The sequence below is a fragment of the Podarcis cretensis genome (assembly GCF_951804945.1).
Source record: "Podarcis cretensis genome assembly, chromosome: 3".
In the NCBI taxonomy this organism is placed as follows: Eukaryota; Metazoa; Chordata; class Lepidosauria; order Squamata; family Lacertidae; genus Podarcis; species Podarcis cretensis.
The window spans coordinates 33,933,415-33,961,297 of record NC_137172.1 but is presented as its reverse complement, the minus strand read 5'-3'; the positions used below and the strand labels follow the sequence as shown (position 1 = coordinate 33,961,297).

General features: G+C 44.0%; 1 protein-coding gene across 1 annotated transcript in view; it reads right to left on the bottom strand.

The window, feature by feature from the left end:
* The window catches only part of GALNT14 (polypeptide N-acetylgalactosaminyltransferase 14), a 244,974-nt gene that overhangs the window by 67,160 nt on the left and 149,931 nt on the right, over positions 1-27,883 (bottom strand). Inside the window, exon 3 of the mRNA XM_079969269.1 lies at positions 13,003-13,101. Coding sequence (XP_079825395.1) covers positions 13,003-13,101 — 99 coding nt within the window. The remainder of the gene's footprint in view (positions 1-13,002; positions 13,102-27,883) is intronic.

Sequence of the window (27,883 nt, the reverse complement as noted above, 5' to 3'; positions counted from 1 at the left end):
TGTCTATAGTGCAGGCAAGCCTCACTCTCTGCCGAGTCATCTGAAATTGCTGTTTTGCAATGATAAGTATGGTTACAGTGGTGCCTGAGGAACAGCTCTGTTCTCCTGGCTTCCAAATAACATGGATCGCTGCAACTTACTGGGAGGGTCAGCATGAAGATTGGAATGGGATTTGGTTCCACTGCCATGCCCACATCTGCAATGCTCCCTTCTTCTTCTTTTTAAATAATTTTCATTAATTTTCTTTTTCTCATAACAAATATCCAGTATCAATAACATTCATTTTCCAATTTCCCCCCTCCCTATTGCCTTCCCGCAGCTTCCATTTCTGGTTCATTATGTCAAATGTTACTGTAATGGGATATGGGGTTGCTTGTGCATAAGTGCTGGACCGCTCCAAGCTGAGTAGTTGGCTTAAAACTTTCCCTGACCAGACAGTCCTGACTTCGTGGCTGTCCTAATCACTGGCAGTATCCGTCAGTGGGCGTTTCCTAAATTTCTTCCAACATAAAAGCTCCTTGACACTGAGTCTCCGCCTAGATTCCCTGCGCGAAAGCTTTCTGCGCAGAGTGGGCGTCCCAAGGGGAGGTCCCGAGCTCTCTGCACTGGTCCCGCTGGAAGCGTCTCTGAGCCTTCCCTCCAACGCCCCCTCCCCTTCTCCTTCCTCCTCGGAAGCTCTGTCTCTCCCCCTGCTGGTTCTCTCTCCAGCATTGTCTGGGAGCCTTGCCACCACCCTAGGCTCCGATGGCAGTTCCCTGACAGTTACATTCTGCTGTTTGCATATAGTACTATGTTGTCACATTGTTAAATTTCTTGTTCTCCGTGAATAAAGTTGTAAATGTTTATTTAAATCCTGCCAGAGAGTCCATGTTTTTTGTTGTTTCTGCAAATATGTTATAAGAGGTTCCCATTCTTTTTCAAAATCACTATTGTCCTTTTCACGCGGTTTATCTGTAAACTTTGCCAACTCTTGCAAGATCTCGTGTGAGATTTTGGCGAGATCTCACAAAATTTTGGCGATATCTCACTGGAAGCTGGCATCAGTGCCCATGCTACTTCTCTGCTGGTGGCAGAGGTGGGCAGGTCAGCCCTGTCCTTTCCTGTCCCCTTCCCAGTAAATGGCACTAATATGTGGTGCTCAGAAGCTGAGAGAGCAGTGTGGCCCCACCTGCCACTACCATGTGCTTATATCTGATCTCTGTAAGACTCCGCCTGACTAAAAGCTACTTCAGTTGTACTGAACCCAGCACCAATGAAGTTAAAACAAAAAAAATGTATTTAATTAATATAAACTTATCGCAATATATCCTCAGCTAGCAGGCAACATGGACATAGTAGAGCAAATGTGATATGTATCGGGTGGATATGTTCAAGCCTTCTGCCTTTAATTCCTACTAAATTAATAGAAATTCCCAGGGTGGTTGGACCTTTAAATCCCATAGACGTACTTTTGAAATACTTGGGAGAATTTGGCTCAGAAAACAAAGTGGAGTTAATAATTCATTTGATAAAAGCAGCTAGAATATTGATGACCCTGTTTTGGAAGAAAGCAGACATTCCAGTCAATAAGAAAATGGGAAGAAAAATGTTGGGCCATGAAAAGATGTTTGAACATGGCATTTATTTCACTAAAGGGAAAGGAGAGTGAGGCATTTAAACATTGAGGGTCTTAGATGGTTTCTTCTGCTTATTTATTTATTGGGCCTTAGGATGCATCACTGGGTGGACTTTGTGATAAATTGAGATGAAGAATGGAGTTCTGTAAAATATTAGTTAAATTAATGGAGCAAGCTTAAGTATGTCTACATGGAAAGAGGTCCTACTGAATTCAATGGGGCTTACTCCCAGAAAAGTAGGAACAGGACCCTTGTGCATTATGAGCATAGCTTCAAATGTCTCTGCATTTATTATAGCTGCATTCACACATCATGCTAAACCATGGGTTTAGCCTTATGAGGGCAAGCTGCAACAATCACCTTCACATTTGGCTCACTTGCTCTCCTCTCCCCTTCCAAAGCACCCTTCCCCTTCAGATCTACCACCGCTTGCCATGATGTCTCAACCTGGAGAAATTGGCTAGTCTAAACAACGGCTAGGGAAAACATACCAACTTCAAACCATGATTTACAATGTTGGCTTGTTTCCACTAATTATAGTCAAGATGAACTACAGTTGAGGGTTCCGATTAAACTGTGATTAATCTAAGGCCAAACTGCAGGAGGCAGTGCAAGACAAGAGTGCCTAGCGTGCTCTGGTCCATGGGGTCACGAAGAGTTGGACATGACTAAACGACTAAACAACAACAACAACAATCTAAGGCAGGCGCTTCCAATCTCCTCCTGAGTTTAAGGAGAGGTGAGGAGGAAGTACATAAGCCCAGGACTTGTGGCAGTTCATCCTCATAATGTAAAACCATGGTTTAGCATTTTGTGTGACTATGCATGCTTACTCAGAGGTAAATCTCACTTTCTTCAATCAGGCTCACTCCTTATCCAGAATACAGTCGTACCTCAGAAGTTGAACAGAATCCATTCCAGAAGTCTGTTTGACTTCTGAAATGTTCGAATTCCAAAGCATGGCTTCTGGTTGGCTGCAGGAAGCTTCTGCAGCCAATCAGAAGCCACAGAAGCCCCGTTGGATGTTTGGCTTCCAAAAGAACGTTCAAAAACTAGAACAATCACTTCTGGTTTTCGATCGTTCGGGAGCCAGAATGTTCAGCTCCCAAAGGCGTTGGGGAGCCGAGGTACGACTGTACAGTGGTACCTCAGGTTAAGAACTTAATTCGTTCTGGAGGTCCGTTCTTAATCTGAAACTGTTCTTAACCTGAAGCACCACTAATGGTGGCTGCCGCTGCCGCCGTGCTGCCGCTGCACGATTTCTGTTCTCATCCTGAAGCAAAGTTCTTAACCTGAGGTACTATTTCTGGGTTAGCGGAGTCTGTAACCTGAAGCATCTGTAACCTGAAGCGTCTGTAACACGAGGTACCACTGTATTTAGGATTGCAGGCTGTGATACTTGATTTGTTTTTATATATAACGTTGAGTATGTTTTGATGTTAAAGCAAGAAAACGAAGCATCACTCTAATAAAACAATTATCCATACAAACCGGAAACAACACATTTCTCATACTATCAAGATCAACACATTAGAGCCACTTAAAACACAAGTTTAACAGCTGAGGCTATTTAAAGGAAGGATTCTGAAAATCATAAACATGACTACACTTCTTATTTGAAAGCTAAGTGATTACACTAGTGAGCCTCTCATGAGAGAGTTCATCACCGTGGAACCGTATGGGTGGAATATTTTATTGGACAGTCCCTACTGTTCTCCTGAACAGCAGAGTCCACCAACTTGGATGGTTTTAAAAAACAATTAGACAAATTTGTAGAGGATATGGTTATCAATAGCTACAAGGCACAATGGCTATGTTCCACCTCTACTTTCAGAGGCAATTTGCCTCTGAACACCAGTTGATGGAAATTACAAGTGGGGAAAGTGCTGTTGCCCTCAATTCCTGTTTGCAAGCTTCTCATAAGCATCTGGTTGGTCATGGTAAGAACAGGGTGCAGGACTAAGATGGGTCTTTGTCTGATCCAGCAGGGCTCCTTTAATTTTTACTGAATTTATATACAACCCTATAACCAGAGGTCTCAGGGAGATTCTTCTTACTTTCTATGTCTTGCCCTGAGTGGCTGGCAGTGCTTTCCCACATGGATATGCTTAACCTCAGTCCAGCTTGTGGTGTCGTGAACCTCTTTAAAAAGCACCCAGTGCTATCCATCACAGTAGCCAATATTCAACACTCTAAGTCAGGGTGGCAATTGATATGTTCACCCCATGTGTTCAGATCTGGAGAACAGACCCTATATGAAACAATCTGGACCCTCTGAGGCCCTTCTTTGTGTGTCTCCTCCGCTAGAGGGCGGCAGCACAATAATGGGCCTTTTCCGCAATGGCTCCCCATTTATGGAATGCTCTCCCCAGGGAGATATCTTTAGGTGCGAGGTGAAAACATTTTTATTTAGCCAGGTCTTCAGCTAATTAAACCATCTGTGGCCCTTTAAAGTGTGAGGGTATGTTGCTTTTGTTTGTTCTTTTGATATGTATTTTTGTGTCTTTCTTCAATTATCAGAATGCTTAATTTGTCTTTGGCTAATTAAACAATCTATGGCCTTTTAAACTGGGGGGTATTGTTTTTGTTGCTATGTTATGTATTTCTATGTTTTTACATTATAAACGGCCCTGGGATCCTCAGATGAAGGGCGGCAAATAAACTTTAATAATAATAATAATAATAATAATAATAATAATAATGTGTTTAGCATGGAGAATTAGGGATCATAGAGATCTATGAGACTCTGCTTTTCTGTAGCCCAAAAAGAATAGCTATGGTTGTGCAGGGATCTGCTCTTATGTTGAGAGAGCTTTTTCATTAGCAATCTCATGGCTCCCAATTATGAAGGACAATTAGCTGCGAAGCTCTCTTGGTTTGCATGGAGATTATGTTTTCAAGGACAGCCTCCGAGTTCCTCTGGATGAGCCATGGAGAGGTCTGGGCACATGGCCATTTTTTCATTTGCTAGTTCACTCTTGGCTAAGCTTTCCTACGGGGGACTGAGGAGATGCCTAATTTTCACTGCAGGCTTTCTAAAAGTAGCATTTAATTCCCATGTGTGTCTTGAATCTACAAAGCACCAAATACAAAGCTCCTTCCTGCAAGGAACAGAGAAAGCTTTCTTACAGCCTCTGCACATCTAGAGAGCCTCTCCACTCTAGGTGTGCAAGTTGCACAAGTGTAACTAGGACGCATCTGTGTGTGCATCTGCAAGCGGTGGCTAAATAGAAAGGTGAGCACCTGCCACTGGTTATTGCTTGGCTTGATAAAACATGGGAACTTTTAGCTGTGGACAAGATTTCAACCCACATTAAAGGGGCACGAAAGCAGTTCGTTGTGGATGGCTCACTAGAAAAATGGTTTCCATTTATTACATATGTAGACTCAGCAAAAACAATGCACAGAAGGCAGTTGCATCTGAGTTCAGTATTTATTTTGGAAAGTTAAAGGCAGGGAGTCAGGAAACGAGAAAATAAACAAAAGCAAAGAAACTGCTTCAGATTGGAATCTTTGCTGATTTTGAATTTTCTGGTACTGTTTAGAACTTGAAATATTTAAGAAACACTTGCTATTGCTTTTGAAACTCTAACTTTTTGGGAGAAAACTTTTAAAATAGTTGATCAGCTCCAAGCGCTGAATGAGTCCTCGTTTTGGTTTCCTGCGCACCTTGTTGTTTTTAACTTATGGCCTCTGCAATTGACTGCTTTGAAGCCAAATCGGAATGTATTTTGCTATTTTATCCTTGATGCAATCATTAGGATGTATTTTAATTGCTCTAAGCCACTTCGGGAGCCAATCTTGGCTGAAACCAAATAACAATGATCATTTAGATAAAGAGGCTTTTAATAATGACCAGGAGTGGGTGATGGGGCAGCTGAGCAGCTGTAGCAGGTGCACCTGTACCTGCGCTGTCACACTCTTGGCCCCACCTCTGCCCAGGAAGCAGCAGTGGTACCAGTACCAGGAGACCAGCTCTATGGTGGTGTTCCACCACCTGCTCCCAACAGAGATGATACATCCTTACAGGTGACAGTAAGCACTTAATGGGAAAGTGTGCCGTCCTGCAGTATCTAAGGTTAATATTAGGGGTTAATGGACATCCTTTTGCTTGCCCTAATAGGGACTGAGTGGCAGTAAAACACAGGCACCTTGGCTAATTATTTACTTGACTCCACCTGCTTCATTCTTCAATGCCATTAAAACTTCCTTCCATTCTGGTCATTTCCTTCTTGTTTTTCTTGGAGTTCTAACTTTTTCCTGGTTAGTATGGCTTGGTGGCAGTTGTAAGCTATGGTAGGCTTCTGCCATGTTGTGTTGTGTTGTGTTGTGTGCGTGTGTGTAGAGCACACTGAAGTCAGAAAGAAATTATTTTCACTTGCTTTTCAGATAGCTGTACTGGTACGTTGCACTAAAAATAATACTGGGCATATTTATTTAATTACTAGTAAGTCCACCCAAACCAGTGGGATTCTTTCTGAGTAAAACTGCATAAATCTGGCAATTCTGATTTGAGGTATCTATAGTACACATTGCTAAAGGGCAGACTTCTTTCCAGTTTTTTGTATCTGGCTGTGCCCGTCATTGGTTCTGGCTCCATCCACTGGGGGCATGTGTCCCCCCCCCCCCAACAGATTACAGATGAGAGAAAACAGCCTCAACAGGGGGTGGGGGAAGGTTGCCCACCCCGATCTAAAACCATCAGATTTCAAACCCATCATCTGACTTGAATCCAATTCAAAACTGTTTCAGGAAATTTTAATTGCCAAGTCTGATAGTGCATTGGAAGGGTATATTAACACTTATAGGCCATCCTCAAATGTAGTTCCTAGGGGGGGGGGACATGTCTCAACATGCTAAAGCCTAGCAAAGTTTTGGGTGCCAGGCCATAGCCAACCTCATAAAAAAGTGAGAGACATGAGTTTCTGGAGCCAGAGCTTTAGGTGCAAACCACAGGCCACACAGTGCTGGGGACAGTTTTGACCTGGAAGCTTTTATATCATCATCATTATCATCATCAGCACCACCATCAAATTTGTAATCACTGCCCTTCACCAGCAGGTGTCTAGGCAGAATTAAAAATAAAAAAGTTATAACATACTACAGTCACAGGAATAGGTGTCAAGGGCCAGAGGTGCATCTTCAGCATTCACAGAAAGATATATTGTGAATAAGTGAGTCTCACCTCTGTGGGGATGGAATTCCACGACTTAGAGTCACCACAGAGATTGCCCTCAGCCAGGCCACATACTCCCTGAACTTCTAAGGAAGATTGAACCACCAAAAGAGCACCTTCTGCTGATCTAAACATCCAGGAGGGTCTGTAGGGAAGGAGGCGGTCTCTCAAATAGTTGAGGCATGAGTTGTTATAGCCCTTGTAGATCCAGAGCTGAAGAAGTCAGCTGGCTGCTGGAATGGCAGTTACCCTGGAGCCCAATAACGTGTCATAATTCAGGGAGCCTTCAGGCCTACTGCCTCAACCCAAAAGACCATCACAATCCAGGGAACATTCACCACTTAGGGGTAATGGAGAATGGATCCATCTGTTCCCACTTCTGGCTTCAGCTATCCCTAACATGAAGAGCATCTTGCTCCAGGCAATAATTTGACATTTCCAGCTGAGCAACTGGGGAATGTTTTGGTCAGTGCTATTTTTATGCGCCTCACTGGCAACAAGTGGAATTGATATTGCGTGACAAGAGATGAAGTAACATGAGTTCTGCAAAGAACCCCTTCAAATTTGTGACTAGCGCTTTAGAAATTTGCATTGCTATAGAAAGAGAACATGTAATTATGATTGCATTAGAGATGCACATATTTCAATTTCCCCGTTATCTTGTCACTTTCCCCCCTTTAAGACTTCGTTGACTTCTAAATGCTCTTTATTGGTTGAAAGCCAACAATGAGGAGAAAAATGCCCTTCCTATCTTCAAGCTGGGAAAAAGGAGGGAAAAACATACAAATTTTATAGAAAAAACAATTTTTACACTTATATAATAATAATAATAATAATTTATTATTTGTACCCCGCCCATCTGGCTGGGTTTCCCCAGCCACTCTGGGCGGCTTCCAACAAGGATGAAAAATACACTAAAAGGTCACATATTAAAAACTTCCCTGAACAGGGCTGCCTTCAGATGTCTTCTGAATGTCAGGTAGTTGTTTATCGCTTTGACATCTCATGGGAGGGCATTCCACAGGGTGGGCGCCACTACCGAGAAGGCCCTCTGCCTAGTTCCCTGTAACTTGACCTCTCGCAGTGAGGGAACCGCCAGAAGGCCCTCGGAGCTGGACCTCAGTGTCCGGGCAGAACGATGGGGGAGGAGACGCTCCTTCAGGTATACTGGGCCGAGGCCGTTTAGGGCTTTAAAGGTCAACACCATCACTTTGAACTGTGCTCGGAAACGTACTGGGAGCCAATGTAGGTCTTTCAAGACCGGTGTTATATGGTCTCGGCGGCCGCTCCCAGTCACCAGTCTAGCTGCCGCATTCTGGATTAGTTGTAGTTTCCGGGTCACCTTCAAAGGTAGCCCCACGTAGAGCGCATTGCAGTAGTCCAAGCGGGAGATAATCAGAGCATGTACCACTCTGGCGAGACAGTCTGCAGGCAGATAGGGTCTCAGCCTATGTACCAGATGGAGCTGGTAAACAGCTGCCCTGGATACAGATTTGACCTGTGCCTCCATGGACAGCTGTGAGTCCAAAATGACTCCCAGGCTGCGCACCTGGTCCTTCAGGAGCACAGTTACCCCATTCAGGACCAGGGAATCCTCCACACCTGCCCACCTCCTGTCCCCCAAAAACAGTACTTCTGTCCTGTCAGGATTCAACCTCAATCTGTTAGCCGCCATCCATCCTCCAACCGCTTCCAGACACTCACACAGGACCTTCACCGCCTTCACTGGTTCTGATTTAAAAGAGAGGTAGAGCTGGGTATCATCTGCATACTGATGAACACCCAGCCCAAACCTCCTGATGATCTCTCCCTTGTCACAAACCTACAATATTTTTAAGTGTTGTTAGCTATACTTAGAGAAGACTCATGGAAATCAACAGAATTAAGTAAATAAAGTTCATTAATTTTACTGTGAGTATGACTTAGCTGGATCTCATCCACAATCATTAGATTACCGCAACGTGCTTGGGGCTGCCTCTGAAGACTGTCTTGAAACTTAAGCTGGTGCAGAATTTAGCAGCCAGCTTGCTCATTGAGGCAAGATGGTTTGAATATATAATGCCAATCCTGACCTGACTGTACTGGCTGCCAATTAGTTTCTGGACCCGATTCAAAGTGCTGGCTTAAGCAGTTCAGGAGTGCAATACTTCAAGGACCACATCTCCCCATATGAAACAACCCAGACGCTGTGATCATCACCAGAGGATGCTCTCCCTAGGGAAGCTCACATAGCCTTACGTGCCAGGCAAAAACATTCCTCGTATCCCAGGCCTTTGGCTAATTAAATAAGATATGGCCTTTTAAACCGGGGCATCTAAGTTTGGCCTGATTGAGGGACAGTATTTCAATATGAGTAGAAAAATGAGAGTACCCCTAAACTTTTTTTTTTAAAAGAAAAAACACTGCCTGTGAGTATATGAAAAGGATTGCTCCAAATCTCTTTGCTCTCTCTCACTCATTTTTGAATCCAGCTCAGATTCTCATCTTGAGTTGCTTCTTACGTCTTCATAGACTATTTTGTCCTGCACTCTGCCTGATCTTGTTCTCCACCATCACCCAGACTCAGAAGATGCTTGGCTTAATTAGATCCTACAAATCTCCAACCATAGCATCCATAACATCTTGGATGATATGCTATGTGCTGGCAGAAATGAAACTCATCTGATTAGTACAACTCTGTTTCTTTAGGGTCTTCAAGTGCTACATCTAAATGATGGAACTGAACATCACCCGACTGCTGTGATATTAACAAGCATTACTCTCTGCTTATTAGAAACTGAGCAGGAAACAAGGGGATGGCGATAACTGGTTGACTTGCTCAAGAACAATGTGGAAGATGAACACAGAGCCTAAAGTCTAGGTCTGCATTCCCAACCTGGTGACCACCAGATGTTTTGGATGACAATTCCCATCAGCTGCCAACCAGTTTTTATATATGCAAGTATATTTTGAATGGCAGCATTTAAATCCATTAAATAAACAAACACAACTACAAAAAGGGATAAAACGGTGCAGTTGTTTTTACATGATAGAGCTGGTCAAAAGTTAAACATCATGCAGAAACACGTTTCTCATGGATGGGACAATGTCTCCCTCCATAATCTGTCCATGGCTTTCCACCAACTGTGAAACAGTGTTTACTCTCGGTGACAAAATGGCAGGTGAGCAAGACGGCAAAACTGGTCTATCCCATTGTGGCAGCATGTTAATATTTCCCAAAAAATTCTGACCCACTGAACTGGGCATATTCAAGCTTTTCTGGGGATGATAGCTTCCCTTGGAAAATAAAATTAGACCCAAGCTCTGAAAATCTGAAAATTCTCCACAGGCTGTTCCTTATATTACCAGACTGCAGTCAGTGATGATAAGCAAAGATAGAGTCAAGGCACAGAAAATAATTTCACATAAGTTTAAATCCTGGATATCTCTTACCACCATCACCTCCCACATCGCCCAGTGGGAAAGAGTGTGCAATTTTCATATTTGAAGTATTTGAAATGAATCATTTGTGAACAATCTGCATCCCTGCAATTAATTGCTCCAGAAAGTGGTGGGATCGTTTTGAATAATGAATGAGCTTGGTAATTGCACGATCTGTTCGCAGAGGACTTGCCAATATGGAAAAAAAGGTGGGAAAGGGAGCTAAACAACATCAAAATGAATCACTGAGTACAGCATTCTCTGAAAAAGGACTGCATCAGCATTCAAGTACAGGGAGGTTGTGCCCATTGAAGTCCCCAGCAGGCATTCAAAAATATTGAAAGAGTCGGAAATCCACATGAGTCTAAGCACTGTTCCTCACATGCAGGAAAATCATTGTGAAATAAAAATGGACCAAGTCAATAAAGCTAGGTTTATCATCTTGCCTTGCCGCAGAAGCACCTAGAGTGACAAGATCTTCTTCACATGCACCCACAGCATGAACTACTGGGGAGTGCAAGAAACAACCATGTGTGAGGTCAGAGGTCAACTGCATTGGTGTCAGGGGTTGGACTCAAGGGGGAGAGATGGAGGAGGAATGGTGGAGATTCCTGACGCTGAAGGAGAAGAAGAATGCAGCATTGATTAACAGCAGGGCTTTGAGGAGTTTGAGGGAAGTCACAGCTCAGAGATAGACGAACAGAAGCGTTGGGAAGTGTTAGGAGAAGGGGAGGGGAGGCAGAGGCAGACCAGCCAGCTGACTCGTTGTCACTGGAAAGTATTTCTGAACCCCCTTCTCCCAGAACTCGGCGCTCGTTAAAGAGTGCAAGAACAAAGGACCCAAAGACAATTGGCCATGAGCGGCCACCCTAAGGGGAAGTGCTGTTGCCACGAAGGAGGGAGGAGGAGCTCAGTTGGAGCAATGCATTTATCAGGGCATACTGCATTCTTTTGTGTCTCGCTGTTATGAATGAATAAACTCATTAAAAGGACTCTACCTTGTTCTCTCTGCTTCTTGCTGCCACTGGGGAGGAATAGAATTCCCGAAGCCTTGACAACTGGTCTCCCCCTCCCAGACTAGAAGGAGGAAGTGGCTCTTACACTGGTGTAGTTGCACATGTTATGTGTGTGTGCACGCGCGCACACATGTTAATATTTAGTACTTAGCATTTCTTAGGGCTGTGCATGGACCCTCCCAATGGACCCCTGGATTGGGCTAATTTGCTCTGTTCTACCCCAGGGACCATCCACCTCACATTGGATCTGTCCCTGAAGCAACTGGAGGGGGCAAGGCTAAGAGTTTTCAAATAATTTTTAAAACCCTATATTTACCCCTATTTTAAAACACAGTTCAGAGGTGGGTAGACGATCCAATCTTGCATGGAGAATGGTATTTGCAAGGTTGCGGTGAAGTATTATCTGCCCAAAGCTGAAGGTACAGACAAGGAGATTCTGGCCCAAAATAAGAAAGTGTTTTAACATGGTTTGGCCAGTTTGTTTGTTCTAGCTGCGGAAACAGAGCACATTCTTCCCTTACATAATATGTGCACATGCTGTTCCTGACATTGCCTGTCATTTACACACTTAATAAACGCATGCAACTTACGTGCCTAATTACATCACCATCACATACTTCCAGCTGCACATTATTTTGCCAACTAAACCATCCAACTACACACTAAACACACACACACACACACACACACACACACACCATGGGCACATTTTCACAGCACTCTTTTAAGGTCGACAGGTATTCAAATGGCAGATATGGGGTTGAGGTTTAGGGCTTTGCCTAAGGTTTGAGGCTGAGTTAAAACTTGAACCAGGAGAACTTCACAGCTAACAATCTTAACTGCACCAGTTCCCAGTACTCACAAATAGCACAAGACAAAGTGGACAGCAATATAGGCCAAACGCTGTGCAGGTCAGCGTCTATACACGCAAGGTCAACAAAAATAATGGGCTAAAGAAGAGAGGGCAGCCATCCTGTCTCTTTGCTATATGATATGGGCATAAAGGGGGCAATTTCTGACAATTTCATCTTATGCCATTGGTTGGTGGAGATCAGTTGCAGTGATTTCTCCTGATATAATTTCAAGCCTTTCACAAAAATCAATGACTGTTATAAATAACACTATGCCAACATCTTCTCTCTAGTTCCTTGAAAGTTTTCTTCCTTTGAAAAAGAGACAATCTTTCTCTCCATTCTTAAGATCACTATATATGTGTGTGAATTTACAGAACTTTGAGCTTACCTTATGACTGCAAGGCGGCCTAGTGTCGTGTGTATGGGCTTCCACAGAATCTGTTTTTTGGGGGGTGAGGAGGGCTGCAAAGTAAAATCCTGAAAGCAGGGCAAGCTAGAAAAATATTGCGGGCACATTTTGCCCTTTTCCTCAGGTTCTCTCACATGCTAGAAACCTGATCTGATAAATTCTGATCTGATAACATCCCACAGAAGGTGCTATATAATGTTCTCTTCCCCCAGGTTTTAACTGGAGTGTAGGAATCTGGGGACCACTGGTAAGATGAGCGCACAGCATTGGTGAAATTGTTCCCAGAACAAAAGAAAGGAGACTTGCAAGCATCCCAATACAAAAGTAAACAAAACAAAACAAAACTCTCCCCTTTGCTAATATTTAATAGCTTCTTTTCTCATCAATTAGTGGGGCATGGTTTTAAAAAAAGATATGGGAGACAATTTTGGCACAGCACTAGTTAATAATGCACTTGGCATCTTGGAAGCCAGTTGACTGTCAACTTCACTGTCATATGACTCGGTCTTACCTTCTTATCGTCCTTAATAGCGTGGACCTGGCCTCATTATGGAAAGTGATGATGATGCTGGTTGGTGGCAGATCTGTGCGATAGTGCAAAGTAGTGCATCTGAATGAAGGAAGAGAGAAAAGTATTGCTCAGGTTATGGAATCGTTAAGAGCGTGGCATTCAATAGATTTCCTTCCCAGTAGGGAGGTTCTAAGTGACAACTAAAACCCATCTGTGCAGCTCTGAAATTTGTGCTATTCATTCTTCATTAAAGCAATGCTATGTGAATATAGGTTCAATGAAATGAAACTGGGTTTGATGAGACACAGGATTGCAATGTGAAAGATTATGCCATTCTTCTAAACAAGATAAAGAGCCACTGGTGAGAAGTCCACCAGCACCTGAAACCCAGGATGAAACTGTGTCACTTACAGGACACTCTGTTTGTCCTATAAGCCAACCAAGTTGTGCATCCTTGCCAATCCCACCATAAGCTTCTTTGCTCAGCCTCAGTGAAGGGTTTGGTACGGATGGAAAGGAGAGAAAAAGCTCAGTGTCGCCTATGTGTTGAAGGCACTCCACCCCTAATTTCCACATCAACTCACCAAGTCCCATAATACACGTTGCAGAGGTAGGATCACAATGAACCCCACAGGACCAACAAAATCCTGAGACATAAGAGGTGATCTCCTATAACTACTTCTAGTGACCTTTCTAGGAATGAGCAAAACTGCTTATGAGTAAGATAATTTTTGATTAATTATGAAACAAAAAATTACTGGAGCACTGTTCACAATACTTATTATTTATTACCTATCACAAAGCTGTTCAGAAGTCATCATATAAAGGACGTAAACATAACCATTAATAAAAAAAAATACTCTTAAAATTCCAAGAAAACTCATTAATTACAAGAGCAGTAAGATAATATATACTATAAACTGCTAGGCAAAGCAGGGGACTAAAAAGAAAGAAAGAATTCTCCTTAAAGGCAACTTCAACAGAATCAGAACTCCAGGGCAAAAAGGCGCATCTTAAGTAATTGGAAAAACTGAAATAGTTATGAAACAGCCTGTTCCATAAAGAAGGTGCCACTGCCAAGAAGGTCCCAACTCAGGTTACTGCCCCCTGGGCTTTGCCCAAGAGCAGGGTTTCAATTTTAATGTCCAAGCTGCGATTGCTCCAAACTATCAACTTTGCAAGTTGTGTGTCACTGAGGCAGAAGACATGATGTCCAGGCTGGGTTCCCAATGCCTCTGATTTTGGAAATGAAGCAGCACGTGCTGTTCACACAGTGCATTTGCTGCTTCCTTATTTTATTATATTGCCTTGAGGTTGGCACTCACATACTCTCTTCTACTTTGCAGTGACATTTCATTGGTGCAGAAGGGCTGAGCCTTGGCTGGAAGATGCTAGAGTCTACCAGATACTAGGACCTAGGAGATCACCTGGGTTCAAATCCCCACTGGGTGACCTTAGGCCAGTCACTGTCTCTTATCCTAACCTTCCTCACAGGGTTGTTGTGAGGATAAAACAGGGAGGGGGGGAACCATGTATGTGTCCACATTGAGCTCCTTGGAGGAAAAGGTGAGATGTAAAGTAAATAAATAAATTGGTTTGCCTATTCAGACTATTTTATGCCATGTTGTATGCCTTGGTTTTTGAACTGAGATATTTATTGCTATCCATTTAATGTGTTGCAAGCCACAATCTTGTGGGAAAGTGAAAGACAATTAAACAGATGGACAATTGTGATGACATAACATTTATGTAATGATTCACAGATAGGTTGCAGAGTTCTGGGTCCAACATCCTGTGGGATATGCACACCTTATCCACACCACAACTTACGTCTTTTCGTCTGGAGCTTCACAGAGTCATTCTCGCCCTGACCTAAGATAAATAATTGGCCACTCCATTGTATCCATATCCAGTGGTGTCTGCTGTTTGTTCTTTGATGTGAATGCCTTATTGTAAAAGGTGAATTACATGTTAAACGCACAGATGGAAATCGAGCTCTTAATGACATTCTGAATATACAAGCAACACTTCCTTGCCTTTCTCTCTCTGTGATATGCACAGTCCTGTGGCAACCCATTCAATAGGCTGGGGAACCTTTGTAGACAGATCTTTCAGATGTTTTGCCTTTCATCACACAAAAAGGGTTTTCCTCAAAGCCTTCAACACTAATTGGTTCCTCTTTTCCAAAAAAAGTGGGGGGGGGAAGCTCTTTAGACTTCACTAAACCTAACTAAAGTATGGTGGAAAACCGTGTGCAAACTGAACTTCTTCCTCTTCCATGTATCTGGAATAACATGCATTGAGAGGTAGCCTGGCTCCCAGATGGAGCTGCCAAAAGATGGTGGGAAAATCTAGAGACAGGCAGTTATTGTTGTATTTATGTCAAAGAGATTAATAACCATAAAACTTTTAGAAAACATCTGAAGGCAGCCCTGTATAGGGAGGGGTTTTTTAATGTTTGATGTTCTATTACGTTTTTTATATCTGTTGGAAGCTTTCCAAAGTGTCTGGGGCAATCCATTCAGATGAGTAGGGTACAAATAAAATAAATGATGATGATGATGATGATGTTGTAAGAGGCACTGCCTCTAACAATTCCCCCAACAATGAAGTTATGCCATTGAGTAAACCACCTCTTGCTTGAGGATTTGAAGGTCACTACAGAAATCTGAGGGACGCAGGTGGCGCTGTGGGTTAAAGCCTCAGCGCCTAGGACTTGCCGATCGAAAGGTCGGCGGTTCGAATCCCTGCGGCGGGGTGCGCTCCCGCTGCTCGGTCCCAGCGCCTGCCAACCTAGCAGTTCGAAAGCACCTCCGGGTGCAAGTAGATAAATAGGGACCGCTTACCAGCGGGAAGGTAAACGGTGTTTCCGTGTGCGGCTCTGGCTTGCCAGAGCAGCGATGTCACGCTGGCCACGTGACCCGGAAGTGTCTCCGGACAGTGCTGGCCCCTGGCCTCTTGAGTGAGATGGGCGCACAACCCCAGAGTCTGTCAAGACTGGCCCGTATGGGCAGGGGTACCTTTACCCTTTTACCTTTTTACAGAAATCTGAGGCCACATTTTAATCTGAAATAAACACCATCTTTAGCATTTAATTCTGGATTCCAAAGCTTACAATCCAACTTGGGAATCCAAAAAGCATGAAATCTTCCATTTGGCCTTACATCCAGCCTTTCGTGAGCTGGGAAGACCAATGTCGCTATGCTAATTCAAAGCTTGATGCAACATACTCTAGCTGTTTGGCTAAAGTCACTTTTCCATAGACCTGGAATTAGAAACCAATGTTTGAAAGTTTGGGCGATCGGGGTAGAACAAAGGGTTAGGCAGGGGGAGGAATGCAGGGTAGGGAAAGCATGGATTGGCTCTACTAGTGCATTCAACAGGGCCCCAAACCTGTGGTTGCCATAAGGTTACCTGAAGTCCCCGTTTCCCGGGGACAGTCCCCAGATTTACAAATCAGTCCCCATACAAAATCCATTGAAGTTGAAAAGTGCCCCCTGATTCATTGAAAAAAATCTGGTAACCTTAGGTTACCATGCCCCACTCCCAAATAAATGGGACAGTAAATGATAGTGACACTACTGACAGGAGTGCAGTGGCATGGCACCAACTCACTGCACCAGTTGCTCCTTGGTTATAAATCCAGTATTTGCCATGGCCACTTTTTATAGTTCATAATAACCAACGGTATAGGTGCTCCCGAGGAAGAGTCAAGAGTGGGTTGAAACAGGAGAGGAATAGGTGACCTGCCCCTCTGCCTTCCTCAGCAATGTATTTGAGAGGAATATAAGACATGCTATTTGACTGCAATCAGTTTTTACAGGCTGAGTTTAAGAATTTCCTTCCTAAGTCAGGGTGAACATCCATCTTGTCTAGAAATTTGCCGGCCAGATGACCTAGCTGGTTGCCCCTGAAATGCTCACGAGCAAAGCATGGAGGAGATGCTCTGCTTCCTAGTTTATTCCAAGCATCTAGTAATCAGTGATATACAGCCTCTGACTGTGGAGCTTAATAGTCATATAGCTGTTGATAGACCTGTCTTCTTTCATGAGTTTGATCATAACTTTTTAAAAGGCCAACACAGCTTCTTGTGACAATAAATTCATGATAAGTTCATGATGTGTTACATGAAGATATATTGCTCCCTTCTGACAATCAATTAGTTTAGATCCAAATAAAGTCGCTAGCTTTGTTTATACCAAATTTATGCCTCTCTCTACTCAAGCGCTTGTCACATCTATGATTCCAAAAGTATATTAGGGCATTGGCAACTGGCACACCTCAAGACAGACCGACAGACATTCACTATCTTAGTTGTTTTGTTTGCTGGATTCTCTTCCACCTAAACAGCCAGTGTAGCATACTGGTTAGAGTGTTGAACTGGGACCTCGGAGACCAGGGTTCAAATCCTCCCTCAGTCACGAAGGCCTTGCTTAACCTACTGCGCAGGGTTGCTGTTGGAAGAACAACAGGGATCATTTAGTATGTGACTTAAACAGTCCATTTTGTCACCGGTCTCACTGACAGCAGATTCTGACTTAGAGGTTCTAGTCAGTGGGAGGTTAGCTGTTAGTGAGGAAGATGGTTGAGATTTGACAGTTTTCAACTATTTCAAGCAACCGCCAATCCTGAAGAGAGTGATGAGAGGCAATACTTTATGTTGACAATTGCCTTATATATTACAGCGAAGTAAAACTAGGACCGAAGGACTGAAGCCCAAACTCACTGAGGTCTGCATTTGTGAGTTTGTTAGGGCTGTTCTGTAGACATTTTGAAACAGCAAAATAAACTAGTTAATCTCTGGAATTCATTAAACAATCAGATAAAGGGATGCTATGGTTATGGGAGGGAGACAGTGGCAGCTGTGGAATGGACAGGGAGAAATGTTGCTGGGAAACCTCTCTGAGAAAGAGCAAGTGGCTAATTTAACAACTCTGACTGTCTAACTTTAATGCCTCCACAAAGAGGGCCAGCTCCAAGTTTGAAGTGACCTCCTACATCATCATTGGCCCCCTCTGGGAGGCACAGTTGGTGACAGGCACCAATAGCAGCAATGGCACTCCAGTTAGTACCAAATGACAACCTCCCATTTAAATTTTCTACAATGCCCCTGATGAAGTACCACTCAGGGGCATTGTGGGAAATTTAAGGGGTGGCTCCTCAGACCTAGATACCTTGCACTGATTGGATGAGCCAGCAGACTCTGGCAGCTATTCAAAGATGCCATGTTCTGATGCCAAACCTGCCCGCAAATCTAACTGCTCAATTCTAAAAAGATAAAAATAAAGTTCACAGTGGAAAGCCCCATCATTTGCACATGTGCCTGTTAAAAACGCCTGCCTACCTTCCCATCCTAAGGGTTTTCTGCTTTGTGCATCTGTGTATGGAATTCCAGGCATTTTCTTGGAAATTGGAAAGCTTTTGGAGCATCAGACTCAAATATCCTTTTTAATTGAGCCAGCCTTTTCTGTCAATATTGACTCTAGCAGGGCAGAAGGAATCGCCCAGAGTTTACTCTCATGTTTGATTTATGCTGTATGCACAGGTTAAAAAAATTGTAAAACAGGAGATATAAAAGCAGAAATCTCAGAGGAGACCTCTAATTGTTTTCCGTTGTGTGTGGTTATAATCCAGCACAATAATGCGGAGGCAAGCCGTGCAATCTGTGTGGAGTTAGAAAGCACAACAAATTATGGTCAGAGGAGCCTTAAAGATTAGGCAAAACCTCACAGTGCCTCAGGAATTGCAATGAAAGGCTTTGCTCAGACATATTTATAGAACAAGGAACCACGGACAGGCATGTTAAGACTTCTCATTAACTGACTTGCTCTGCAATATTTCAGAGGAGGATGTCAATGGGATTTAACAAGCCTAACTGTGTACAGGACTGCAGATCAGGTGAAGTCACCGTGACTTGGCCAGAGTGACATAATGCCTGTGGCTTACACAATTTTAGAAGTTAGCAGAAGTTATAGTCCCATTGTCTTTCAATACAGTTGTTGCCTTTCCTATGAATCGAGAATAACCAATCTCCTTAGAAATCTATCAGGGTATTTAGTGTGTGTGTGTGTGTGTGTGTGTGTGTGTGTGTGTGTATCTCACCTTACCTTCCTAAAAAGAGTCCTATTGGATCAGGTGACAGGTGCATCTAGCCCTGCATCCTGTTCTCACTACCAAATGCCTATGGGATGTCCACAAGGAGGACCTGAGCACAACAGCACTCCCTACTTGGGATTCCCAGCCTCCCAGCAACCAAGCCAACAGTGGAAGCAGAACATAGCTAGCAAAGCCAGTTGCCACAGACAGTCTTATCAACCATGAATTTGCCAGATCCTCTTTTAAACCCATCCAAGCTGGTGACCAATGCTAGTTCTTGTGGGAGAGTGCAATCGTGTCGTTGAAATTCTACTCAATATTGATCCAGAGTACATTCCAAAGTATAGGTAGCAGAGTAACAACTTAAACACATTGCAGGATTAAAAAAAAAAAAAAAAGACCAGAGGCAATTAATATTTCATACAGCAGAGCTTTACTGCTACTGAAGGCAAACGAGCATAATGGTCACAAATCCACTGTATTCAGGATTGGCACTATCCATGAGAAATCCAGTTGCAGCAGACTTAAACTTACAATAACTTATAATAAGTCTACAACTTAATGCTGAGCATACTATGTACAGAACACCACACCAGAAGAAAGAGGGATAGAAAGTGAAAGGCTTCTTCTGGCCTTATTCTGATAGTCAGCATGACCTTGACAGAAGAGATAAGAGAACCAGTTCAAGCCAGCTGTACTCAGCTTCTCTGAAGGTATAACCCAAACATCATGAACCTTCTGCTTGTTTCTTTCACACAGAGAAGCTTCCAGAACCCTTTTGAATTAATTAGAATAGGAAAGATCTCTATACATCAGATCAATACTTTCTGCACTAAGAAATGCAAACTGTGTGCCATGTGAAGTAGTACCTTCTTTTATCTATCCTGAACCTTCCAATATTCTGCATCATCGTATGTCTACAAGTTCTAGTGTCATGAAAGAGAGAGAGAAACTTTTCTCTGTTTACTTTCTCTACACCGCACACAACTTTATACACAGTTTCAGTGGCGTAGCGTGGGTTATCAGCACCCGGGGCAAGGCAAGTAATTTGCGCCCCCTAACCCATGGATTTGCGCCCCCTAACCCATGGATTTGCGCCCCCTAACCCGTGGATTTCCCTAACCCCCAGATGTTGCGCCCGGTGCGGCCGGCCCCCCCCTGCACCCCCCACGCTACGCCACTGCACAGTTTCATCCTTGACGGTAGTTTGCTTGGCTTTTTTATTGCAGCTTTAGAGTTTGCAAGCGTATTTTAAGCTGTGTTTTATTATTACATTATTGTTGCTTCTAATGTATTATGTAAGCTGCCTAGGGAAATAGTTCAAGAATGTTAAAAATAAAGAACACACCCAATCCATGCGCAGCACTCAACCCACATTTAATGTACAAAACCGCCTAAGTCAGAAATCAAAGCACTGTAGGCAAAACTGTGCATTAAATGTTGGTTGAGCTACAAATTGGATGCGCGCTGAAGCAATCAGCACCGCTTTGGCGCATGGCAAAGGCTTTGTGGACTCACTTGGCCTACAATTACACCAGGCCACTCTCGTAATTTGACCCGCACATTGTTCTATGTTTGTAGGGTCTAAATGGCTCACGACTTGCTCACTGAAAGCCAGTCTGCCACCTATATCCACCTATTCCCAAGCAAACTTACCTTTGCAAGGCGGGAGAGGGGCTGGCTGCAGGGAGAGCTGGCGGGTGTCAGCAGAGCTCTTGCAACTCCATCCACAGATACCCCCAGAGTATCCTATTGCCCCGGGGAATGCACACAAAAACTGAAGCATCCAATGCCTTCCAGCTCCTTGCTGGTTTATTAATATAGTACTATGTGGGTTAAAGCCTCAGCGCCTAGGACTTGCCGATCGAAAGGTCGGCGGTTCGAATCCCTGCGGCGGGGTGCGCTCCCGCTGCTCGGTCCCAGCGCCTGCCAACCTAGCAGTTCGAAAGCACCTCCGGGTGCAAGTAGATAAATAGGGACCGCTTACCAGCGGGAAGGTAAACGGTGTTTCCGTGTGCAGCTCTGGCTCGCCAGATGCAGCTTTGTCACGCTGGCCACGTGACCCGGAAGTGTCTCCGGACAGCGCTGGCCCCCGGTCTCTTAAGTGAGATGGGCGCACAACCCCAGAGTCTGTCAAGACTGGCCCGTACGGGCAGGGGTACCTTTACCTTTACCTATAGCAGTATTATATAAAGTAGTATTATATAAAAGAGCTGTGAAAATAAATAATTCAAGGGAAAGGGGAAATTAAAAAGTGGGGGTTGGAGAAAACGGAATTAAGGGGAAAGGGGGTCCTGCAACAATGCACTTATAACACACTTCTTTTATAAATGAGAACTTGAGCTAGGCAGAAAAGAGCTGCGTTGAATGCCACATGCGGATAAGGACAAGGCATAGGAGAGCAATGCTCTTACCAACGCTGCTGGCTCCCCTGCCCATTGGACTTTCCCCCAATTAAATAAACGGTTGCATTGAATAACTTCCTGCATTGCCGAGAATGTAATATTAAATAAAGATATTATTAAGAAAAGCAGTGCCAGGGAAATAAATAATTCAAAGTGGAATGGGGGGTATGTGTGTGAGATAATAGAAATATTGGGGGGGGAGTATTGTTGAAAGAAGTCCCTAAGGAGCAAGGGGTGGGGGAAGAGAGCCCTGAAATCATAACACACACCATTCCCATGTGCCAAATTAATCTCAAAAGAAAAGAAAAAATCAGATCAGATTTGAAAAGGGGGGGGGGGGAATCAGATCTGACGGCTCTGTATATTCTGCACCAAACTTCCAGAAAATTGCTTTCTCACTGCTATTGATATACAATTATGCTCTAAATGCTCCCAGATGTGTGCCCTGCTATCTTCTTTGCACATAGCATCAAAAAGGGTCTCCTTCCAAAAAAGAGAGAGAGGGAGGGAGGGAGGGAAGGAGGGAGGGAGAGAGAGAGGTATTGGCGTACTGATAGAGACAGAAGATCCCAGCCACTGATACATCAATTATGTTGAGAGTTGAGAGCCAGCTAGTGGGAATTGGATTTTCTATATACCTGCTGCTACCTCAAACGCAAAGAACGCTCCGTTGCTCAAGTCATGCCCAGTAGCTGGGACGGGTTCACTCCTCACCTTCCCTGCCCTGGGAAGAGCTCAGCAGTCTAGCAGCAGGGGATAACAAATTATGTGAGAACAGGGAGGTGAAAGGGTGCAGAAAAGGGCAGCAGAAATGAACAGGGGCTCGAGCAGCTCTCTGATTTTGTTTATTTTGTTTGCTTATTAAATTTGTCTATTGCGCTTCATCAGAGCAGTTCACAGCATGAAAATACAAAAAGAAACACAAAATACATAATAAAAACAAGATGAGGAAAGGATTACCACACGGGGCCTTTCCATTTTAGAAAAACGTTTTTTTTGGGGGGGAATTCTCCCACGCTCGTAGTATTAGAACTTGAGGTCACCCAATGATGCTGAATTGACATGGAGTCATGGAGGATATGGAGTCATGGAGGACTAATGAATGGCTAATGAATATCCCCGCCCCCCACTGTCAGAGGCAGTATGCCTCTGAATGCCAGGTGCTGGAAACTATGGAAGGGAGGCTGCCATTTTGCTCAGGTTTCTGCTTCTGGGCTTTCTACAGGCATCTAGTTGGCCACTGTGAGAACAGGGTACTGGATGAGATGGGTCACTGGCCTGATCCAGAAGGGCTGTTCATATGTTCTTAAGTCCCCTCTCTCCCCGCCCTCTCTCTCTCTCACACACACACACACACTCACACAGAGAGAGAGAGCTTATCAATAAGGTACAGCATTCACTGCCATGAAACGTGGTAAGGACCATCAACCTGGGCAGGTTTAAAAGGGACCTTCATAAATGTAGGCATATATTATTATTATTATTATTATTATTATTATTATTATTATTCCAACTTTTTCCCTGACAGGGACTCAAAGCAGCTTACAGATAAAATTAAGAACTGCTAAAAACAATCAAGCATTAATATAATTAAAACCAGGTATGATCTGTTATGGGAAGGTTGGAGGTTCAAATCCCCGCGACAGGGTGAGATCCCGTTGTTTGGTCCCACCTCCTGCCCACCTAGCAGTTCAAAAGCACGTCAAGTGCAAATAGATAAATAGGTACCGCTCCGGCGGGAAGGTAAATGGCGTTTCCATGGTTCACCAGAAGTGGCTTAGTCATGCAGGCCACATGACCCGGAAGCTATCTGTGGACAAAAGCCGGCTCCCTCAGCCTATAGAGTGAGATGAGCACCGCAACCCTAGAGTCGTTTGCGACAGGACCTAATGGTCAGTGGTACCTTTACCTTTACCTATGATCTGTTTAAAAACATACAGGTTATTATATTTATACATTCCTTTGGCTGTGTGAGTTCTAGTCCTGCCTCCAACATTTGACACACAGACAGTGGCGTAGCATGGGTTGTCAGCACCCAGGGCAAGGCAAGTAATTTGCGCCCCCTAACCCGTGGATTTGCGCCCCCTAACCCGTGGATTTCCCCTAACCCCAGATGTTGTGCCCGGTGCGGCCGGCCCTCCCTGCACCCCCCACGCTATGCCACTGCACACAGACCATTATGTTACCCTGCCTTTCACAGTGAATGGCTACATGGTGACTCCTTCAAGCTGCCTGTCACGAGAGCAGCAGGAGAGGGGGGAATCCAGTGTTCACATCAATCCCAAACAGTTGTTCACCCTAGGCCTGTTCACCAGTAACTTTGTTCACAGCTAAGTCTACACGTGTACAAGAATTTGTGTGAAAGAGCCTATGCTCAGCAATTCTGTACACAGCCTGTACGTCCATTGAATGCTGCATGAGTGTACAGCCCAACTATCTCTGTGAGCAGGTAGACAGCTTGTCCGCTCATTGAATATAACAAGTGAATAACTCAACCAACCTGAGAAAGTGGAGTACAGGTCTGCCCAGGCAACATTTTAAAGACGCTGTAGAAATGCGAGGTCTAGCTAGTAGCACTGAAATGTGATGCGCCATTAGTGGTCCAAGTGACACATTGAAAGGAAATCCTTCAAAACATGAAACTCACGTATAAAGGGAATTTGACGCCACTGGGCAAGCTCATTGGATCAATAAGTTTATCACTTAAGAAGATGGGGCCAAAATGCTCTTTATGGCTTCTCCTAAACAACCCCTGCCCATTAACCACCCCACCACTTGAAAAGGCACATTGCCGTTGAAGCTGTTGACAAGCGGTTTTTTGGCACTCACTTGGATAATAAAACCACAGCTTGGAAAACATTAAATTCAGCATGTCCAGAATTATTCTGTGTGACAATTACATCTGGGGTAATTTCAATTTAATACCTCACTGCGAGTGAAAATTGCAGCATGCAGCCCTAAAATTGCTGTAATAATGAAAATAAACCCACTAAGAGCTGCCTCTGCTACCTCGGGCTGTCACTGGATAAATGTTTTCTGCTGCTTATGGTATTTCATAGGTCACCAAATTGCCAACACTTTTTTTTCTTTTTTACAAAACCAATAAAAGTTCAACTTCCCTCCCCTCCTCCCCATCCCCATTCCCAATTGTTCTTTCACAAAAAGAGGCAATTCCAGTACACAGTGCTCCAGACCGCAGCTGGAGATTTGTTTTTGAGCTTCATGCTTTGAAATCTTATAGTAGAACAGGGATGGGGAACCTGTGGCTCTCCAGATGTGGCTGGACTCTATCTCCCATCACCCCCTGACCATGCTGGCTGGGGCTGATGGGAGTTGAAGTCCAACAACATCTGGAGGGTCAGAGGTTTCCCCACCACTGCACAACGAAGGTGCATTATACAACATTTTCGCATTCTTGGATCTCACTGTGGGACGACATCTTTACTACTTGTATGGAGGAACTTCAACAGCACAGAGAGAGGGAAAGAGGAAGAGAAGGTTGAGGGTGCTGATTCAAGGAATAATTCTTCAAGACAGCTCATTACAGCTGACTCTCAGAGCCATTTTTGATGTCTTTAAGTCGTCGACACGTGGCCTTTCCATTTGATTTGTCTGAAGTATTTATTTCCCAGCAAAGATACATCTGAAATTAAACTTCCCTCAAATATGCCAGCCTTTCCAAATGGCACTGGGCATTTGAGTATACAACCTTACATGGGGGAAGCTCTCCATGAACTTTATCACAGCAACTTCTTCAATCTTAGAGGCAAGAAAAATGTTGTTTTTCACAACTGGAGAAGCTGCAAACCACATTAGCTCACAATGACTCCAGCTATACAACGACTTATATGACGAAACACTCGCGGACAAAATCAAATTCAGGACTTCCCAATCCAGTGTTCTTAACTCTCCTAAGTAAGAACATTTTCCTATTACCTAGTTTAATACTGAGTTTCTTTTAAGCGTGGATTTCCACTGCAACTAATATTGCCAGCTGGGTGCTACTTCTTACATTTTACTTCATGAGATGAAAATTCCCTTGTGGGTCTCTCTAGTCAGTTAACAAAATTCAGCAAAAATAAAGAAAATAATGAGAACACTAAACAAAAATAATTCCAGGAGGGCTCGCTTGTTGGAAGCCAGGGAGAGAGGTAGGAAGTTGGGCAGATTGCAGCGTAGGCCTGCAACCATCTCCCCTGGCGTTTATTTCCAATCCAAAATAATTTACACTAGGAAAAAAGGAAAGAAAAACATCCCTGAAATAGATGCCTCTTTATATAACTCTATTTCAAGTACACCTTCTCATTTAGTGAGGAAAAGGAAATGTGCCTTTTTCAATCCATATTGCAGGTTAACTGGCCTGGTGAGCAATATAATTTCAAACGAGGGACACATCCAGAGATATTTCAGCTATTTTAGATCTTTCTGTTTACTTACGTAATTCTTGTTTTGTGGTTTTGGCAGAATCATGAAGCAAAGGACTACTGATTAGGGGAAAGAGAAGGGTTGCAGAGCTCTTTCATCCTGGTTGCTATTTAGATGCCCTTGTATGCCAGTGCCCTCATTATTACATTATTGTTTTAGTTCTTTGGTGGGTGGTTCAGTTTCAAAGACTGGCAAATTGCAGTTGCCTAATTACCTTTCTTTCTTTCTTTCTTTCTTTCTTTCTTTCTTTCTTTCTTTCTTTCTTTCTCCCTCCCCCTCTCTCTCCCCCTCCCCTCCCACACTTTCCCATGTTGGCTGAGGCTGACAAGAGTTGTAGTTCAATACACCTGGAGGGCACCAGGTTGGGGAAGACTGGTACAGAACCAGTGACACCATATCCCCAGAATCCGCATACAATCAAGTCTCTCTCTCTCTCTGCCTTGTTAACTTTCTTTAAGAGATTATTATCATTCTCTTTCCCCCTCCCTCCCCACTCGCCTCATTCCTGCTCATTATTCCTTTCTGCTTCAACAACACTTGCTTGCCAGCAGCTCTGCTTTTGCATTTTTAGCATTCTCCGTGCGTACCCAACACTCCTTCACACAGCCAGAATCACACAAGAGTCTTCTGCACATATGCCTTCCAAGCAGGCCTCCACGGCTGCAGAATCACATCAGAGAAGCCCCCCACTCTGCACAAGAAGAATCTCAGGTACATTCAGCCTGTGTGGAATAGAGGTTAGAGCATGGGTAGGCAACCTAAGGCCCGGGGGCCGGATGCAGCCCAATCGCCTTCTAAATCTGGCCCTCAGACAGTCCAGGAATCAGCGTGTTTTTACATGAGTAGAATGTGTCCTTTTATTTAAAATGCATCCCTGGGTTATTTGTGGGGCCTGCCTGGTGTTTTTACATGAGTAGAATGTGTGCTTTTATTTAAAATGTGTCTCTGGCTTATTTGTAGGGCATAGGAATTCATTCTTTTCCCCCCCTTCAAAATATAGTCCAGCCACCCACAAGGTCTGAGGGACAGTGGACCAGCCCCCTGCTGAAAAAGTTTGCTGACCCCTGGGTTAGAGTGTGGCATAGAGGGAGAGCAGGGTTCCAACCCCCACTCGGCCTTCAAGCTCACTGGGTGACCTTGGACCAGTCATTGCCTCTCAGCCTAAACTACCTCGCAGGGTTGTTGTGGGGGTTAAATGAAGAAGGGGCAAACCATGAATGCCACTTTGAGCTCCGTGGAGCAAAAGGTGGGATATAACAACAACAACAACAACAACAACAACAACAACAATTTATTATTTATACCCTGCCCATCTGGCTGGGTTTCCCCAGCCACTCTGGGCTGCTTCCAACAAAATATTAATATACAGTCGTGCGTCAAACATTAAAAGCTTCCCGAAACAGAGCTGCCTTCAGATGTAATACGAGTAGAGATGGGAAACTTCAAGCCTGTTCTACCTGTGATGGAAATGTGGCACTCAAAATCTACCTAGCCTCTCTGCAAGCCGCATTCTACACCAGCCCAGTTTTGCCATCTCCTTTCGTGTTTTTGCCTGGCTGGAATATGTCACTGAAATCTGATAACGGAATTTGTTTGCCTGGATGTAGGATAGAGCTGGAGGTATGCAGAAACTAGCCTGCTGTACAAAGGTACAATTCATATTTGCTGTTCTGCCCACATTTGCCTTTGATCCTGTCAGCACCGCCCTTGAGCCAGAGTCACCAACTGGACTCATCCACTTCAGCCCCGACTGGGCTAGGCGAGCTGGGTAGCACTTCCAGAGACCACCTTCTGCACAGGAACAGGTCAAAGTGCTGTGGACTCACAGCTTAGAGTTGTGAGCACCGGATTCAATTCCACAAGAAGACAGTCGTCGCACAGCAGAGTATAGCAGAGCATAAACGACTTGGAGAGCAGCTCTGTAGACTATCTTCTTTATTCTATCTACAACTATA